The sequence below is a fragment of the Hyalella azteca genome, unplaced genomic scaffold (assembly GCF_000764305.2).
Source record: "Hyalella azteca isolate HAZT.00-mixed unplaced genomic scaffold, Hazt_2.0.2 contig10791, whole genome shotgun sequence".
Taxonomy (NCBI): Eukaryota; Metazoa; Arthropoda; class Malacostraca; order Amphipoda; family Hyalellidae; genus Hyalella; species Hyalella azteca.
In genome coordinates this window covers 182565-202718 of record NW_025940812.1, presented here as the reverse complement: position 1 = coordinate 202718, position 20154 = coordinate 182565, and the positions used below count along the sequence as shown (strand labels likewise).

Below are 20154 nucleotides of genomic sequence, written 5' to 3'. Positions count from 1 at the left end.
TCAAATTTGATTAACGCACAGTAAAGCAGACTTTCTGAATTAAAATATTTCACGATACGTTGGTAACATGGGATATTGATACGGCATATCGGTTAACAAGTTTATTCTGTATTGATACAGCACATTATGGGTAATGATGGGTATGATCCGGTGCGTTGGACCAAAGGTACGATACGGTAGAGCATACGATACCGTGCACTGGGCCTATAGGCACCGTATGGCGCATACGATAATTAGCTTTGGACCATAGGGATCGTATGGAGTACACGATTCGGTGCGTTTGGCCATAGGCACGGTGCTTTGGGGCACACGATACAGTGCGTTGGGCAATAGGCACAATATCTTCGGGGCACACAAAACAGTGCGCTGGGCCATAGGAACGGTATGGGGCACACGATACGGTGCGTTGGGCCATAGGCACGGTACTTTGGGGCACACGATACAGTGCGTTGGGCCATAGGCACAATATCTTCGGGGCACACAAAACGGTGCGCTGGGCCATAGGAACGGTATGTGACATACGATACGGTGCGTTGGGCATAAGGCACAATATCTTTGGGGCACACGATATGGTGCGTTAAGTTTCGGCACGGCAGATCTAGAAATATAAAGGCAATAATGTACGAGTATCTTAAAATCATTACCTGTATTTAATCAAAAGATTAACAACACACGTGGGGAAAAATTCCTGTGCTTGAAACGAGACAACACGTCGAATTAGTAGCAATGATTATTGCGCCAATGCCGACACAAAAACAGCATCGTGTTCCATTTTTTCACTGATAATTAGCTTATTGCATCCTAGTCTGCAAATCAATAAACTAAAAGTAAGATAATCATTATCAAATTGAAAATGAAATAATTTATCATGGAATTCATATAGCCAGGTAGGAACGAAGTTTATTCGTTTAACTCTCAACAGCTCAACTCTTAAGGGGAGCGTCTAGGGTATAATTTATCTCGGCTATTTACAAACGGATCACTCTGAAACTTGGTACACGTATGTAAAATAGAATTCTAAGACATTTTTGTTCGTGTGAATTTTTCGAAAAAAATTAAAGAAAACGTGAAATTCTTAGAAAACGGTCAAAAAGGGGGTACCGTAGAAATCTATCTCCTCCTAGGATTTTCAAGCTACAACATTGAGACACATATCATTCGATGCGTAAAGACCATATCTAAAACGCAACCCGAGGGTTTTTAGGATTTCTCATTTTTGTGGGTGTGGGAGCATTTTTCGAAAAATTTTTTATTTTCCCCCCCGCCACCCCCCCTTTTGCGGAATAAAATCCAAACTATAACGAAATTAGAAAAACGCCCGTGTTACGTTCTAGATAATTTTGTTGCGCATCGAATGGTATATGTCTTATTGTTGTAGCTTAAAAACTCTAGGAGGAGACAGGTTTGCAGTGACAATAAGTTAACTTTTCAGTAGAGCCCGTCAAAGTCCCGCGCGCATCGGAATAGGCACTCAATGTAGCAAAGATACAAAACTAAACGTTACTGGAGCTTGATTCCAGTCAAGGATGGTGGGAGCGACTGCATGCACACCTCCTCATACGACGCCAGGCTCCCTTTCATGATCTGTCGTGAACGCATAAATCAACGTACAGAGATGGTTTTGGTACCGTTGGATAGATCAGAATGTCAGCTTTAAGATGAGACTAAAAACCGGAAAAGCCGAAATCCAAAATTTTACCCTAGACGCTCCCCTTAACGCCTCCAATACACAACTTCAAACATTATTTAGTTCTAATCTACATGACTAAAGTGATGATTTTATGAACTTGAAAGAGCAGAAAAGTGGCAAAAATTATTCCGTACCAAAAATTCTGTAATATTTAATATAATTTATTCCAAAATGAATTTAGGATGAAAATTAATCTGTCCAACCGTCACAGATCAGCAAGCATGGTCTCGGAAAAATAAGTGCGTCGCCGTGTTCAAATAGTGAGGTACTTTTCTGCACGTAGCGCTGGTACTGATTTTGGTGGACCGAACTAGATCAAGATGACCCACACACGAACAAAAAGTGCATCCCTATTTGGACCAAATCTCACTATTTCCTGTGAGTGTGGTGCATGTCTGTTCTTATTTTTCAAAATTATCTATGCTATAAGTTCCTATTGTGTTAAAAAGATAAGCATTTATTGAAGAAGGTGCATGGCCAATCGCTAAAATTTTGTGCAGATGTTGTCTTATTTTCCGATGATGGCGAGCAAAAGCTTCTGGTAGTCGCCGCTCGTGTCGACTTTCACGTCGTCGTACAACTCGGATCCGAAGAGCTCCTTGTAGCGAGGCTTGATGTCAGCCAAGTCAACCTGATAGCAAACTATGATGTCAGCCAAATAAACCATACTTTGATGTCAGCCAAATCAACCATACTTTGCTGTTGGCCATGTCAACTTAAGGTAAACTATGATGTAAGCTAAGTCAACCTGAGAACAAACTTTGATGTCAGCCAAGTCAACCTAGAAGCAAAATTTTATGGGATCACCTATGAGCGGGATACGGGGAGCCGTATGAGAGGCGGGGCTCACCTCTGAGTGGGATACGAGGAGCCGTATGAGAGGTGGGGCTCACCTCTGAGTGGGATACGAGGAGCCGTATGAGGGGTGGGGCTCACCTCTGAGTGGGATACGAGGAGCCGTATGAGAGGCGGGGCTCACCTATGAGTGGGATACGAGGAGCCGTATGAGTTGTGGGGCTCACCTCTGAGTGGGATACGAGGAGCCGTATGAGGGGTGGGGCTCACCTCTGAGTGGGATACGAGGAGCCGTATGAGAGGCGGGGCTTACCTCAGAGCGGGATACGAGGAGCCGTATGAGCGGCGGGGCTCACCTCTGAGCGGGATACGAGGAGCCGTATGAGGGGCGGGGCTCACCTCAGAGCGGGATGCGAGGAGCCGTATGAGGGGCGGGGCTCACCTCAGAGCGGGATACGAGGAGCCGTATGAGCGTCTTATCGTCCGTGCCTGACCCCGCTATGCTGTTGTGCAGACGTTCGGCGAAGAAGCCCGGAGGATCGCGCACGCGTTTCACTGAAACCGGGACGTTTAGGAACGCGGACGAACAGAAAAGTTAAATGTTTGTATTTCAAAGTTACAATTTTTTCACTATTAAGATCTTCATAATTGTTTATGAGTTGTCCACTACAATTTTTTCACTTTTTACTGATCGGAATGCAAAAATGTGTATGGTTATTAGTCGTTAACATATCTAGACATCATTTATTCGGCGTCACGTGGAAAGCATACAGTCGCTGACTTAGAACGGATGACGTTAATGTAGTCAGATACTATAAGTCTATAACTGACGTAAAAAAATAAAATTAAAAATGTACCCCATTGATTCGAGTCTCCTATATATCATTGCCGTATTAATTTGAGTCTCTTATATTTCTTCGTCATTATTACTGTAAAATAAAATCTAACGAGGAATATCTGAAAAAGTTTACCAATGGAGAGTAAGCCATCCATGAGGTCACCACTGAACTCCTTCTTGATACTTTCTTCGATGGCTTCTTGCGAAATGTTCTCATATTCCTGGAACGTGGGGTTCAACTGCGCGAAGCTGCGAGTGTTGAGTATTGCGATGAATTCTGACTCTTCGCTGCCGGCGTTTGCCCCAATACCGGCGTCATAAAGATCCTGGAGGTTAAATGAGAGATAATTCTTTATTGGATTTTTAACCGATCTCTGGGATGTATGTTCTTTATCTCCAAGATCTTTCACAATTCATCTCGTGAAATTTTTTTGGTCATCTCAAATTTCTCTAACTCTTCGGTTCTCAAGAAATTTCTGGAAAGAGATTTTGAAGAGAAAGAACGTAGATCCCAGAGTTGGTTAAAAAAATGTAGAGACGGATAAAAGAATTAAGATCATATGGAAATATCTTCGAGATGAATTACTAGTCTTACATAGGCCTTAAACTTCATTACTTTCATCAACTGAACATGATATACATTATTCAAAGCACAGACATCATTTTCAGCATAAAAGAGTCAAATTTCCATTATTGACTTAAATTAATGTACTAAACAAATACAAAATTTGGTTATCAGTAAAAATTAACCTCCCATTGATCTTAAATTTAATTCATAATGTTTTTCTTATAAATGCTGTTACTAGTGTCAACATGTTAGTTGTTAGTCAGAAGTGGGCAGTAGCGCGCTACATGTAGCGGCCCTACTAGCGGCCGCTACATTTACAGTAGCGGTAGCGGTAGCGGCGCTACATTAAGCAATGGTAGCGGTGGCGCCCGCTACATTTAGAACATGTAGCGGTAGCGGTAGCGGCCGCTACATTTCAAAGTAGCGCTGCCCAGCTCTGCTTATAATCTCTGGTGACAGACTCACCTGGGCGTCTTTCCTGGCCTTCGCGCTGTCTGTAGGGCCCTCCTCCTCCCTACTGCCCGACGCGAGGCCCCGCATCAGGTCTCTGAAGTCCCCATTGAGGTCGTCTTCGAGGGCCTCGTCCAGCGTGCGCCCATGCCCTATGAGGGGACATGTGTTTTTAAGTCCAATGGAAATCCAGTTCAAATGCTTTTAAGTTCAGAGCGATTATGTCTCAAGCCACGTTGGTGCTCCGTCCCAAAATCAACCTCCAAATGCTGGGTATTCGAATCCTGGCCTTTGTCAGAGGCCGTACTATCAAAATTTGTTCAAAGACACGTAGTACATGGCCTATGTCCTACACATAGTGGCCTAAGAACAACTATTCAAAAGACACGTAGTACACATAGCGGCCTAAATACAACGATTTCTTGTCGGTGATTGGTACGATTAGCTGGGAGAGGTTTGTACAATTAGCTTTGATTGGGAGATGGAGTTATGAACCGTCGGAGTTACACGAGTCAAGGGGTGCGCCCTCATTGCTGTGTCAAGGTTTTAAAGAAGCTGCATGGTTACACTTTAAACATATTTCATTTTATCCTTCGTGTCACGAAATGTACACCATTTTTATAATAGTGAACTACACAAGTTTGGATTGGTTTTGGTTTGAAGCGAATGAACTGACAACAATTTAAAAATACTTATAAGATACCAGAAAATACATTAGTTGTAGCCGTTCTCCCGATGTCAAATTTAAAGCACATAAACAACGATAACATCGACATAAAATTAGAAGTCGAATCTAAGCAGAATTCGCATTGGAAATTATTAGGCAGAAAAATGCGTTAATTATATCGTAAAATTTAATCGTTACAATGACAGAGTTTGTCCAGGAGACATGAAGCCGATCCATTTTTTTCGCAGTTATTGGATAACTTTCATCCTCACATAAAATATGATGAGTCATTAAAATATTATGAAGTATGAGTTTAGTTCGACGTTCACTTACGTTTTTCATACCACCAGCTCAAACTTTCAATGTCTGCGGTCGATCGACAGCACAGAATTTCCGTCAGCACATCTGCGTCTGTTCCGGCGCCCTGACATATCAGATCGAGCAGGTTAATACCACCATGTTTAAAAAAGTGTTTAAAATAAAAATGATCAAAATAATAAATGAATAAAAATGTTTAAATAAATATTCCTGGAAGAATTGACGTTTACTAATATTACAAGCATAACACTGGCTTATTGAACCAATATTAATTTCACCGCAATAACAGATAAATTATATAACATATACACTAAATCTCCTTACAGGGATGTGAGTTTTAAAATAGGAAGACAAATTGTGAGGTGAAAAAACATAAATGCATACAACGAGTACACCCAATTATCGATTAATAGTTTTAAATTGAGATATTAGTTTTAATATATGGATTTGGAGAACTGAAAACAGGATTTATAGGGTAAATCTATACATTTCTCAAAGGCAATGCTTTTCAACGCCAATCAACAGTGATAGTGAAATTTTTTTTTCGTTACGAGTTTCACAAAGTCAGTTAGGTACTTAATGAAAATAGTTTTTTTAATAGAGGAAATTTTAGATCGATAATACGGATTTCAAATATCCCGCTGTAAAACGTAGTTTGCCGTAGCTCTTTTCAAACGCAATAGATTAGCAGGACATCACATATGTTGTGATGGAGGAAATATCTTGGAGGTAGCATGACAATTGCTCCACTTTTGGAAACGGTGTTATCAGATAAACTTCTAATAATTTTAAATGTTCGATCATATAAATCTGATCTGACTGAATTTTCTCAATTATGATCGTACTTAAATAGAATCTAATATTTAAATTGAGCCAAAATGAATCACCGTCGATTTATTTTAAATCTCGATCGCAGTTTAACGAAACAGATTCCTTCCTAATAATATTGAAGAAAAGAACAAGCCAGGACCGGAACGAGAGTGCGAGGATTGCTATGGGATCCTATACGTCGGCGTCCTGCTCATTTCAATGGGAGTAGGATCTCCTCAACCTTAAGAAGGATTGTCTAAACTCTAAACCTTCGCACTTTACTAAGATACAAGAACTTTAGAAAAAGTGAACGAATTTTGCTCGTACCGCATAAACACCATATTGCCCGGCCAACATTGTAAAGGATTTCCAACACAGTTAGGGGCACTGAAGTCTCGATCCAAAACATACAGCAATTGTTCCGCATGTTTTAAAGGAAAAAATAGTGACTAAAATCGTTAGACTGTCCGATTAGCTCAATGATCCCAGTGTGGGTCTTCCTGACTCGGTTTTGTCCGGCAAAATGGCGTATCATTGCTACGACCGTCCGCTTTTTGCACGTGCTAAGAATTTCTAAGCACTAAAATTATTTTAAAACCACGCAATAGCAGACGGAATTCACGGTACTAGATGTGTATAAAGCCTTTCAAAAAAATAATAATAATAAAACAAATTCAAATTCTCCTAATTAGTTTGGTACTGAATTTTTTTATTAATTCGTTAGACAAATAAACTAGTTAACTAATAAATGAATTATTTTAAGCACAATTACATACACTGAGTGCAGAATGTAAAGCGTCGACCAAGAGGCTGTACGGTGACGTCATCATCGCCACGACCGCGTCTTCGAAGTGACCGCCCAGCTCGTCCTTGAGGTCATCAACCAGGTCCTGTTGGACAGAATATCAATAATTATACAATATCATACTAATATATAATATCTATAGATAATATATATCTATAATATCTAATATATAAAATATATGGAAAATTACAGTGATGATTCATTGAGAAAAAAACTGATGTATTATCACTATGTATAAAACCAAACGTCAAAACTATCAGCTGAAATAGTTAGTTTCTTTTTCCTCTATTGCTGCGGAATAGCATAAGTTAATTGATTGTATTAGTAATTAGTGGGGTAACTACTAGCCATTAAGGGGATAATTATTAGCCATTTTGATGATAAATATTAGTAAATAGCGTATCAATGATTCATTGCTGCTCGACTGAGGTGATTATACATTTATGAAATGAAATCTACCGTTTAAGTTGATCCCAACATTTAAATTATTAAATTGCGTTAGCTTTCACACGAATAAGCTAACGTAAAATACCTGGAGCCCTCTATGAACAACAAAATAAATAATTTAAAAACGAAATTGTAATCCCTAGTTACAGCTAGTAATATTGAAACTACATAATTTTGTGACTGACTAAAAATTGTGATAATTAAAAATTATTGTGTGATAATTAAAAATTTAAAAATTGTGATTTAATTAGTAGAAAAAGCAAATTTGTTATTTAAATTTCAGACTTACTCTGCCATACATCTTCTTGTATTTCTCCTCGATAGCCTGCCGCTGCAGGGAGCTGTGGGACACCAGCAGGCTGATGATGGCGGCCTCGTCGCTGCCCAGGCCCTTCATGGCGAGCTTGAAGCGCTTCGCCGCGGCCTCGTCATCGAAGTTTGCTTTTTCTTTTATTGTGCCCTGCAGAAACATTACATTCAAAGATTGGGTTAAAAATTTATCATCAAAAATAGGCGTAAAAAGTTGATAAACTTCGAGAAATAAACTTCGAACTGTAAGTAAACTTCGAACGGTAAATAAACTTCGAACGGTAAATAAATTTCGAACTGTAAATAAATTTCGAACGGTAAATAAACTTCGAACGGTAAATAAGTTTCGAAGTTTATTCTTGATAAAAGATAAAGTAAGAAAGGTAAAATTGATTATAGTGATGCAATAAAATAGTGTCAATGAAACCAGATAAATATTCGAAGAATCAGTGGGAAGTGAATCTGAATGTTATCAAATGAAAATGTTTGTGAAACACGAAATGATGCGTTTAAAACGGAAATTTTCACCTAAAAGATATTTCTAAATATTTTTTGTTAAATTCTCAGTAGCTAATGGGAGGGATTTAGTTATACCAGTAAAAGAACGTGTGATCTTTTCATTCTTCTCCTTACATATCTCATATATAGTTAACAAAATGTTTTGATAATAATTTTAGAGGTTAGTGTTAACAATAAATGAATAGAGAATCCAAACTTTAAGTGCCTGCTACCATACGGACCTGGTAAAAGTCCAGTAGCTATTTAAAATCAACGTCAGTTATGATAAGGTATGATTAAAACGGAAGTTTTAAGATCTCTATAGTGAACAACTCACGAAAAATACATAAATCGGCGACAGGCCAAAGTTTGCTTATTCTTCAGTGCCGACATTGCTACACTATATCTCCATGCATACCGCGTTCATGAGTCAACATTTATTCTTAATTATAACTCATTCATAAGGTAACATTTCTTCTTCATCCATACCTCGTTCCTGAGATAACAGTTATTCTCAATTATAACTCGTTCATGAGATAACAGTTATTCTCAATTATAACTCGTTCATGAGATAACAGTTATTCTCAAATATAACTCGTTCATGAGATAACAGTTATTCTCAAATATAACTAGTTCTGAGATAACAGTTATATTCTCAAATATAACTCTTTCATGAGATGACATTTATTCTCAAAAATACCTCGTACACAAGACGAAAGTTCTTTTTCACGCAACCTCGTTCTTGAGACAACAGTTCTTCTAGAACTTGCCAGATGCTAAGGTGTAGATCAGTTAAGGTGCGCCCAGTTTACCATGCAGTTGCCACAACAGAAGTTCTTCAGGCATGGCATCGATTGCTGCCACTTGACTACCCCATCGATGCTCCGGGGTCACTATGGACCAGGTGGATAACGTGACGCTTCTTAATTTATGTTAATTTCTCTATAACCCGAGTTTTTTCAAGATTCGAATAATTACATGAAATATTTATTGGCTGTGTGTGTTTGTTTGAAGCCAGGCGCCATATATACATCGGGGCTGATAAAGAGACTTAACGCGATACTTTTCGCGCTGGAATAAATAAGTGAAATAGAATGTTATTTTTAGTGATGGAATCGCGAGACATCGAAAAATTGTGACGGGAAGAGTTTGATTAAAGAAGCTAAATGCAATTTTAACTTTTACAAGTGTATTACATTATAGAATAACAAGTTCGAGCTTCCGTAATATATAGAAGCGTCACTTCAAAGGATGCTCCGCGCGATATTTGAGTAGTTTATGGTCCTCTCTTCAACTAAATTAAGTTTTGAAATTATAAACTGGACATAGGATCACATTATTCAGAGTAAAAGGATTCACAAATCAAATTGAAAATTTATCTCTAACAATGCTGGCTAATCTCCTACTTTCTTAAATAAGATAATTATTGCATGCATGATGATCGATTTGTGCGCTCACGGGAAACAATTTTAGTTAACTAGAAAGTTAACGACATGAACAATTAAAGCATATACGCGTTTGCCGCTGTCTCCATGGAAGCATGTAGGGCAGACTGCGATAATGTGCAAACGCCATGCGATGCTGCATTAAACACGCGGTACAGCATTAGCTATGCGATGCTGCATTAAACACGCGATACAGCATTAGCTATGCGATGCTGCATTAAACACGCGGTACAGCATTAGCTATGCGATGCTGCATTAAACACGCGGTACAGCATTAGCTATGCGATGCTGCATTAAACACGCGGTANGGCAGAGTTTTAGCCATGCGATGCTGCATTAAACATGCGGCACAGTTTTAGCCACACAATGCTGCATTAAACATGCGGCACAGTTTTAGCCATGCGGTGCTGCATTAAACATGCGGCACAGTTTTAGCCATGCGATGCTGCATTAAACATGCGGCAGAGCTTTAGCCATGCGATGCTGCATTAAACATGCGGCAGAGCTTTAGCCATGCGGTGCTGCATTAAACATGCGTTACTGCCAGTAAAAAATAAAAGGCGTTTTACAGTTGTATGTATCAGGGTAGGTTTTATCCTAACCGCTTAGACAAGGACTGCTTTTGATCGTCTGTCTCGCCCCAAATAGCCGGTATAACGTTTTTTTGTCATTTTTTTGCATATCTCATGCATGGATTTCTAAAATGTAACTCTTTTAACATCGTGCGCTCATATCACGATCAAAGTTTCATTTTCAAATGTTATTTTGTTAAAAAATTATAACACTAATTACAGAGGGCTGGTGTTGGGCCTGACCACATTCTTTTTTGTTGTGGCGACTTTCAGGGTAACGGAGGATTGATTAGTAATAAATTCCATTGCGTCAATGCGTGCTGTTCGTTCGTGGAATGTGGCCAAGTGCAAAAAGACCAGGATCATACTTTCAAAACTCACTAAAGTACATTTATTGGTCTATGTTTGATTGAAGACCAGAGCATGCTTTTTGTAAAGAATCTTCTTTTTTGTTTTTTTCTACGAGTCGAAGAAAATTTCTAACTGGTGCCAAGAGATCAAAAAGCAGATTATCAAAAAACATTTTCATGGAATGCAGCGTTTCAAATATACCATATTCATTATCAAGCAGGTGAAGGGTGTTGCAACACTTGAAATTGAACTTTTGGAAATGATAGTAGTAGTACAATTTCAAGGGCATTACGGATACAGCTGTTTGAAATCTAAGCTTCAAATTACTCTGAAAATAATTTCAGCGTCCAGACGAATCCTGTAGTTTGGAGGTTGATAGCTAGAAAGTCGCTTTTGATTATGAGTGCCTCAGCATCGCCAGTCTCGATGGGTCGGGGCACCGCATTATTATAAGTGCTAAGTGCTAAATATAACGCATAAATACTAAACGAAGAAAGTGAAAGCCCCCAACGCTATAAAACCAGCACTGTGCGCGCTCTCTTACAAGAGCATTCAAGACCTGCACATCCGAGAGTTTTTCAAAAACTGAACTCAGAACGTTTAAAGAATATCAGTAAATAATGTTTTTAAATAGAACAGTTGACACTGAAATATCATATTATCGATCGAGAGGAAACCGAATCAATATGATGAACAGAGGCTACATAGTAGATTAACGGTCCATCAGTCAATCATTCATAATAATATCAAGAGCACAACGCATAACGGCAAAGATAAAACTTCTGATGTACTACAAAAATCAGAAAATTGAAAACTTTGTCATGAATAACAATCCCTGTATATATCTGGACTGCTTCATGAAACTAATGTTATTTATAAATATTCATGTAATGTAGAAGGATGTAGACTTCTTCAAAATATAAACTACGCCGCCGACTCACATGCCATCTACAATCTGGAGGACCTAAGGACCACATGCAGGAAGCTCACAATGAGACCATCACCCGAGCGACATTGGAGGCCTGCACCAGCATAGTTATGCGGTGCCCTGACCCATCGAGACTGATGATAGCTGAGGCCCTTATTATCAAGAGCTGAGGCTCTCATTATCATGAGCGGGTCTCCAGCTTTCAGCCTCTAAACGACAGGATTCATCCAGATGCTGAAATTATTTTCAGATTAAATTTAAGCTTAGATCTCAAATAGTATTCACAATACCCTTGATTTGTACTTCTGTTATATCCAAAAGTTCAATTTCAGTTGTGTTGCAGAAGCCTTCACCTGCTTGATAATGAATATTATATATTCGAAACGGCGCATTCCATTAAAATATCATTTGGTAACCGGTTTTTTTTATCTCCCGGCACTAGCAAGAAATTTTGTTCGGCTCATTGAAAAAAAAAAAACAAGAAGATTGCTAATAATAAGCATGCTCTGGTTTTCAATCAACCTTTCTTAAAAGAAAGGCCTATGCTGAATTACACCAATTATTAGTCTAAGAACACGCAGCGGGTAATCTATGGTTTGTGATAGGTTGGTTTATTTTGAAAAGCCATCAGTGATTGGCTGACAGAATTACGAACTCGTAACTTTTTGATAGTTTGGCCTCTGATTGTTCGTGAGTGGCTCAAAAAACCTTTTGCACGTCATACGATCATCCGCCGCAGTATATTTTTATAACAGCAATTATTTTAACATTAAGTGGGAACATTCGTCAGTACGCAAGCTCTATAGAGATATAACAGCTTGATTTCCTGTACAGATTTGATTAGACTGAATTAAGTTATGCTTTTCGTTTGCATTTCCTGTGCATGCAAATTATATAAAAAGCTGCTCTATGCCTAGTTATTTGATTATTTATGATAATACGGAACAATTATTCAACCGCATGCGCCGTTCAAAACCGGCCCGTATGCATGGGTCGGGGCTGGTCCGTATGCACGGTTCACCGCGTGATCTTGTGCCAATTAAGCCACGCAAGGAGCGATCTCTGGATTTCTTCTATATAAATGTTTTCTTTTCTAGAGATTTTGTTTATATTCAAGGATTAAAGGACTAGTACGAAGTTTTTTTTGTTCGGCAGAGGCTACAATATTAAGATTCAAACGTTCTATGGATTCATATTCTTGCATTCCTATTACTATCTGCATGAACTTCAAATTACCGTACTACTGAGCACATTTACTTTACAGGTGCGTGGGGCGCGATTGTTTCCGTATGGAAAGCGTGCAATATTAGTTTATAATAAAATTTCTTACTATACCTAAATGTGCCAGGGATCGTGAGGTCTTAAGACGTCATCCATGGAACCTGTAATAAGCCAAATATTTCGAAAAAATCTGTCCTTTCATGAACATATGGGGAGCGATCGAAAAAAAGACAGCCGGTCACAGCCTGCACTTAATTAATCAGAGAACCTCTAATATAATCTGTAATACAAACCCTGTTTTCGACCTCCATGTTGAATGTTGTCTCTTTGACGCACTCTTTTCTCGACGGCAGCCTCTGGCACACTGACCATATTTCAATAATTGGTCCGGAGGTCAACATCGAGCTCACGACTTACTGTTGCATCGATTGTGTCCAAGATCAACCTAAGCTCAACGAACTATATTTTCATGCAATATTGGTATTGTAGATCAAATCAAGAGTTTTAATAAGTTAATACTTCGGTATTCTCTTTATGTGGATTCTCTAACTCCTCAGTATTATTAACAAGTAGAAACCGAAATGTTACCGATATTTGGACGACGTTCGGAAGGCGGTGTTCTAATTGGAGAATGTGGAGGAAGGAAGCAAGAATTTGGCGCATGAGGGTAGGGAGCTGAGAAGATTATAGAAAAAGGACGATATTAATAATGATAATATAACAATAATAATAAACGTGTACCCACATACAATAACAATAATAATATGACCCATGACATTGTATCAAAATTAAAACAGCTGCTCCAAATTATATTACAATACATGAGAAGTTACATGACAATAATAGAGAACAGTAAGTATTTCCCCCTAGCAAGACCTTCAACGTAAACGCGCCTTAGTTCCCATAATTACGTGTGTGTACTTGTGCTACGTACACACATTTACTCACAATGACAACTGTGCTACGTACACACATATACTCACAATGACAACTGTGCTACGTACACACATTTACTCACAATGACAACTGTGCTACGTATACACATATACTCACAATGACAATGTAACGTCAACTTAATATGTGAGTATGTGTTGCCTGGCTGCTTTCAGTCACCACGCAATGTATCCAAAATAAAAATTCCTTGACGATTTCAACCAAAATTTTCAGTCGTTGCGTGTTTTGAATCACCAACAAAAAATCCTAGAAAATATGATGGTTAAGCTTAATTTTATGGTCTCTGAAGCTGGAAAATCCTCTTTAAACTATCTAACTTCACCGCCTCCATGCTCCATCCAGGCCGTCTGTCAAAATCGGCCTTATAATCCGCGTCGCCCTGCTTGGAAACCCGGATACTGGGCTCCTCCCCTACCGCTGAATTACTCCGGTTAACACGTTGACTACGAAGTGGTACATATGCGTACCACGAAATGTATTTCTCCAGGACGTAGTGGTACATAGTATAGTATAGTATAGTATAGTATAGTATCTTCGGCATTAAATAAATAGGCCTGGATAGGCCTGTCGCCGATTCTTGTACTTTTCTTGACTAGACTGGCCTTACGGACGGAAGATATCAGTTGTTCCGTAGGGTACGAGGCATTTTAAGACTGAACATATGCTCATGCATGGCCTTGTCTAGTCTTTGTCACTTGGGCTTCTTTCCAGTCGGCCGGCAAAGTCCCTTCGATTAAGGTTTTTCGAAAAAATACTGTTAAAGGGCCGGCCAGGACGGTTGCTAATTCGTTGAGCAATCTAGGGTGGAAACCGTCTGATCCAGATGACTTGTTGGGATTCAGGGAGACCAGGCGCTTGAGAACCTCCTCTTCACGTATCTAATACATAATTCCTACCTGTACATAATTCAGGTTGCCTTAAATCGGCCAAATCCGAGAACAAAAAAGGCCAAAAACGGCCGATAACTCAATATATACTAATTTAATTGTAGGTTCCGCTAGAAAAATTCCATTTATTTTCCTTTTGCAGTATTTAAAATTCAATTAGGAAGTGCCTATCATAAATTTTAGCCGGCCAACGCAATTGAGAAAGACTAAATCACGAAATTTGTCCAGGAAAAATGACCGTCTGGCAACCCTCTTTAAAACAGTACAAAAAATAAAATAATAGTACAAGATGAAGCAATCGTAGTCAACGTGTTAATTTAGGAAATTAATATTCAATAAATTTAGCAAAATATAAAACTTCATTGAAAATAATATGCGAAAAATTCTGTAGCGTTTGACGGAAATTGTATTATCTGAATTCGACAAGTAACACAACTAGCTAGCTAGCATTCATTAATATTTCTATTCATTTAATTAATGTTAATGATATAATGTGTATTCTTAACTTTCACTAACATTCGAGCACCGCAAATTTTGCGTTTTTTTTTCATCACAAGTTGTCACTTGTCTTTCGCCTATATATAGATATATATTATATATCCAAATCCTTTCAAGTTCAAACATGGGAGTCGTATACCGGCAAGTCGATTTCAAATCCGCATTCCGCACTTTAGCTTAAGGTTTGGGCTGACGTCGTCCTCCTTGTCCGTCCCCAGTCTCGTTCGAACTGTGGGGGGCCGGGGGCTACTTTTTATAGGTCAGCTACCCTAAGGATCAAGCAAGGAACCCCTGTGATACAGTGTGGTTGTTACTAAAACGCTCCTTCGCTCAAAGCACCATATAGGCTACGTGTTGTGTCCAGTCACTCCAGTGACATACCCACTTACATTATTCTAAAGTATACGAGGTACTTTGAGCCCTTTTGAACCACATTAAATCATACCATGGGGCCAAGCCGAGGGCGCAATACGGCGCCCACGGCCCGGGCTAACCCTTTGGAAATGGTAGAAACGCCAAGCCAGACTTTGCACCATAAGTCTAAGCCTTACCGCCGCTCAGCCACACAGCCTGAGCCTGCCCCTTCTTCTTAAGTTCTTCTACCAAGAAGCGCAGCCTTTCGCCTAATAATGCCTCCAAGCCCAAGAAAAATGCTCCAGCCAAGGAGCAAAACCTAACAGCTTCCAAGGTCGACCTTGCTCACGAAGATGCCTCTTCAATTATTAGTGGGGTGCTGTCTGACTCGTGTGAAAGCCTTCCTCATTCTCCTGCCTCCCACTCAAACTCTCACCAAGCCCTACTCAATGAAGCATCCAAAGACAGCATGAGCACCACTAAAAGCACTAATGAACCACTCAAAAAGACTACAGAAGCCTCAAGCGCAAGGATAGACCTCAACTCAGCGGAAAATGCACACAACCTGCCCCAAAGCACCCGCCAAGTTGTTCTCACCAGCTCAGACGCCCAGACTAAACTATCTCGTCTGAACCCATTCAGAATAGCCAAAGCTATGGACGCACTGTGTGTGTGTGGGCCAGTCCAAAGTGTGGAACATCAGCGCTCAGGTGCCCTGCTAACAACCACCAAGACATTAGAACAGGTACACATTTTGCTGGATGCCAAAATCCTGAAGATTGGTGAAGAATCATACCCAGTGACCGGAACAATTGCTTGGTCAACCCAGTTCTCTGTTCTCCTACAGAAAAATATTTGCACCAGAACTTCAAGATGAATCCTTAGACTTTCTACTGACCATTCTCAAAGAAGATAAAGTAGTTGGGATCCGCTAGCTTCTAAGTGACCCCAAAAAATCCTCCGTCCCTTTATATGTCCTTACCTTCCTCAGCCCCTCACCCCCAAAAGAAATACGAGTTGGCTACTGCCCATACACAGTAGATAAGTACTACCCAAGCCCACTTTGTTGTGGGCAGTGCCTCCGCTATGGCCACTCCAAACTTAGGTGCTCACGCCAGAGCCCCATCTGTGCCCACTGCAGCCAAAGTGGTCACTCCCAAGAAGCCTGTCCAAACGCCCATCTTGCACCCAAATGCATAAACTCTAAAGGGCCACATCCTGCAACCTCACGTCAGTGCCCATATTACGAGTCCGAGCTCTGAGTGTGCCAACTCACAACCGATGAGGGACTCAGCTTCCCTGAGGCACGAGCTAAAGCAAGAACAGAGTCCAACAATACTGGCAGCCTCGCTAACACTACGGAAGCTCGCCCAGACTTACATGGCCGGAAGCCCAACAGCACACTCCACCGAACCAGCACACCAACAAGTTATAAGAAGCAACCACAACCAGTGCGTCTCATACACTCTGAGCAAGCATTTCCAAGCCTCTCCCAACTAATGATGAACGATCGTGCCTCCTCTCCACCTCCTCCAACTACCGCTGCTTGGCCAACTATTGCTTCTCAACCTCACGCAAGTAGCACTCAAACCTCAACCTGGCTCACACAAGGAAAACGCACACAACACACCCCCCTGTATGCAGCCACACCACTTTCTAACCTACCCATTCTCCCAGATTCCCAACCAGAAACTCTACCTGCACTGTCTGCACAGTGTACTCCTCTTTCACCAACCTCACAATCACAGCCTACAACTCTCCCCACCTCTACCTCATCCACTCATACAACACCAATTGCCTTAGACTTCACACAGCTTCTCATCAAACTATTGCCACTAATGATTCGCCTCCTCCTAGCCACACAACTCACAGACAAGATAGAATGCATCACTGAGCTTGGCCGAATCCTACAAGCCGACTCTCTAGTCTCAGAGTCACTAAAACTGATAGGGCACTCATCCATCGCACACACATGCTAAACTTCACAATACTGCAATGGAACGTCAGGTCACTTCTAGCACGCTTACCTCACTTACAAAAATTAATAGCTGATCTCAGCCCAGACGTACTATGTCTACAGGAAACATTTCTTGCCCCAAACACACTATGCAACCTGTCTCTTATACACATCTAGATGTGTATAAGAGACAGCCCCTATACAGTGGAGTGCCTCAAGGATCTGTCATAAGCCCAACACTATTCTCTATCCTCATCAACGACATTTTCAACAATGTCCCAGTTGGCGTGAAATACTCCCTTTACGCAGACGATGGTGCACTCTGGGCCTCTCACCCCACTCTGGCAGTAGCCACTGAGAGGATGCAGGCGGCCCTGACCAGCATCGAGGAGTGGTGCAGCAAATGGGGCCTATCTGTCTCCCCCAGCAAGACATCAGCCGTCCTCTTCACCAGAAACCGCCCACAACTGATACCTCCACTATACTTCTCCAACTTGCCACTGCAATACACTACAAAGGTTAAATTTCTTGGAGTCATCTTCGATCGACACCTCACTTGGCAATCTCACATCGAAGCCCTAATCATCCGTTGCAAGTCAGATCTCAGGCTCCTCGCCGTCGTTGCTGCGAGACGCTGGGGAGCTGACTTTGTATCACTGCGGCGACTGTATCTTGCCCTTACTCGACCCAAACTGGACTACGCCTCATTCATATACTCCCCGGCAGCCCCGTCCTACCTGGCGCGGCTAGACCGCATTCAGTATGCAGCAGCGCGAATCATGCTGGGTGCCCTCCACTGCACAATGACCTCGAAGCTTGAAGCTGAGGCATCCCTATGCCCCTTGCAAATTCGGCGGTCCCAACTCCTCACAACCTACTGCTGTCGTATCCTCACAATACCACGCCACCCTGTACGCCAACTCCTTCTTGAATACTACCCCTATGCCCTATACGACCACCTCCCCCTGCCTCTTCCACTCTCAGGCAGAGCTCACAAAGAATTTCAGGACCTGCATCTCATACCCAACAGCATCCACACCATACCAATGGCCTGCCGATACACCCGCCTCAGTTTCCCAGCCTTATCCTCACTAGCTACTGCCACGAAGAATTCCCTTTCCGATGAGCAATGGTACCAATGCTTTCAAGACCTGACCTACCAGTCATACTCCCACCACACTTTAGTATACACCGACGGATCAGTCTCTCAAGGCAACGCTGGATGCGCGGTGTACTCCCCAAGCTTTTGCCTGCAAGCCAAACTACCCCCCGACACATCAATATTTACCGCCGAGCTCTACGCCATCTACTGTGCCATCAAATTCGTCGCCCCACTACCAGGCTACTTTGTCATCTTCAGTGACTCACTCAGCTGCATATCGGCCCTGCGCTCCAATGTTGCTCCCACCCACTTCCTGATTCCCTGGATCATCGACGCACACAACCGACTCACACCTGGCAAAGCAACAGTGGAGTGGGTACCTGGACACCGCGGCATTCCGGGCAACGTAGCCGCAGACGCTCTTGCACATGCAGCTCTAAACTCGGCCACCACGACCAACCTTGCCAAAGGCACAAGAGACTGGAAAGCCAAAATCGCGAAGCACTACCGTAGGGTCTGGCATACTGCCTGGTCCTCCCTGCCTCCGCATGTAACCAAATTCAACCCAACACTAGCCTCACTCACCCCCACAGAAATGCCGCAACCCCACCAAGTAGCCATCACTCGCATCCGACTAGAATCTTGCCTCATTACACACAGTCACTTGTTTACAAAGTCCTTACCTCGCACCTGCTCCTCCTGCCAATGCCTACAAACAATGAAACACATTCTCATAGATTGCCCGCTATACACCCCTCAGCAACGTAGCCTACGCTCTGCCTGTCAGCAGTTAAACCTTCCCTTCTCACTAAACACAATTCTCCTGCCACCCTTTGACCCAGAACTGATAATACAATTTCTGCTTAAGACTCATCTACTGAAATCGATCTGAAATAAGGCGGAGTGGGGGCGCTAATACCTTCGTCGGTGCTGCGCCGTATCTTAACAAAGTAACAAAGTAAGTAACATTTGTGGCGAGGCTTGTGAACCGTTCTGCAGCTCTTCATCCATTGAGAAATCTTCAGCTTTTTTTCAAGACACCCAATTTTGTACCTGAAAACAAAATTCAGTCAAATTCCTTGAACCGTTCTGACATGGGGCCGCATTGAACCAGTCTTCAGAGGCTTCCATAAATTCCAATTAAAGAAGAAAAAAGAGGCTTGTGAAGACGCATAGGCATAGGACTGATGATAGGAGTGATTGGACCGTTGGAACTAAGGACGAAACATCTACAGACTGCAGGGGCTACCAGTAGGCTACCAGAAATAGTAAACTTTAAAACCATACTCTGTGTGTGCGTGGCAACCTTGACACCTGTCATAGGGCCGCATTTTGGACACGTTTTTGCCTTTTTGGGAATTGGAGGCTCACAGTGAACATTAATCATCAACATTCAAGACATTGACTTAGCTAGGCCATAAAAAATTACATGTGATCAATTTCAATAATTTGTGATTTAGGCCAAACGAGTATAAACCATTAACTAAATTTTTTCATCCCCTCTTTAGGTAGCTGAACAATTACCTAGGCCTATTTTATAATTTTTTGGAAAATGGTGAGTGCTAGGCTCCTAAAGCCACAAAAAGCTTAGATATTCTCCACTTCATCTCTTGCTTTGTTTAACTTGTTTATATTGGTTTTATCCAAATTTGCCTAGTAGCTCTAACTTCTAAGTTTATGTCTGCTCATC

General features: G+C 41.3%; 1 protein-coding gene across 2 annotated transcripts; it reads right to left on the bottom strand.

Annotated features, from left to right (window-relative positions):
- Positions 1–1712: 1712 nt before the first annotated feature.
- LOC108679022 (annexin-B12) lies at positions 1713–13065 on the bottom strand. Of its 2 annotated transcripts, none has more exons than XM_018167530.2 (8): positions 13006–13065; positions 7678–7848; positions 6913–7026; positions 5342–5432; positions 4357–4493; positions 3457–3649; positions 2928–3040; positions 1713–2321 (listed from the first exon to the last, which is right to left on the bottom strand). In XM_018167530.2, exons 1-8 carry the CDS (start codon positions 13021–13023, stop codon positions 2199–2201), a joined length of 960 nt encoding a protein of 319 aa, XP_018023019.1. In that variant the 5' UTR covers positions 13024–13065; the 3' UTR covers positions 1713–2198. The 2 variants fall into 2 exon arrangements, with proteins under 2 accessions (XP_018023019.1, XP_047738545.1); XM_047882589.1 differs by lacking the exon at positions 1713–2321 and adding an exon at positions 2342–2471.
- Between the last annotated feature and the right edge of the window lie 7089 nt (positions 13066–20154).

Bases quoted from the DNA above. Each gene is read 5' to 3' on its own strand.
- LOC108679022 (XM_018167530.2), bottom strand. The intron at 3,650-4,356 runs GTGAGTCTGTCA...TTTAACCTCCAG, and splicing joins AGGCCAGGAAAGACGCCCAG to GATCTTTATGACGCCGGTAT. The intron at 3,041-3,456 runs GTAAACTTTTTC...TCCCGGTTTCAG, and splicing joins GGATGGCTTACTCTCCATTG to TGAAACGCGTGCGCGATCCT.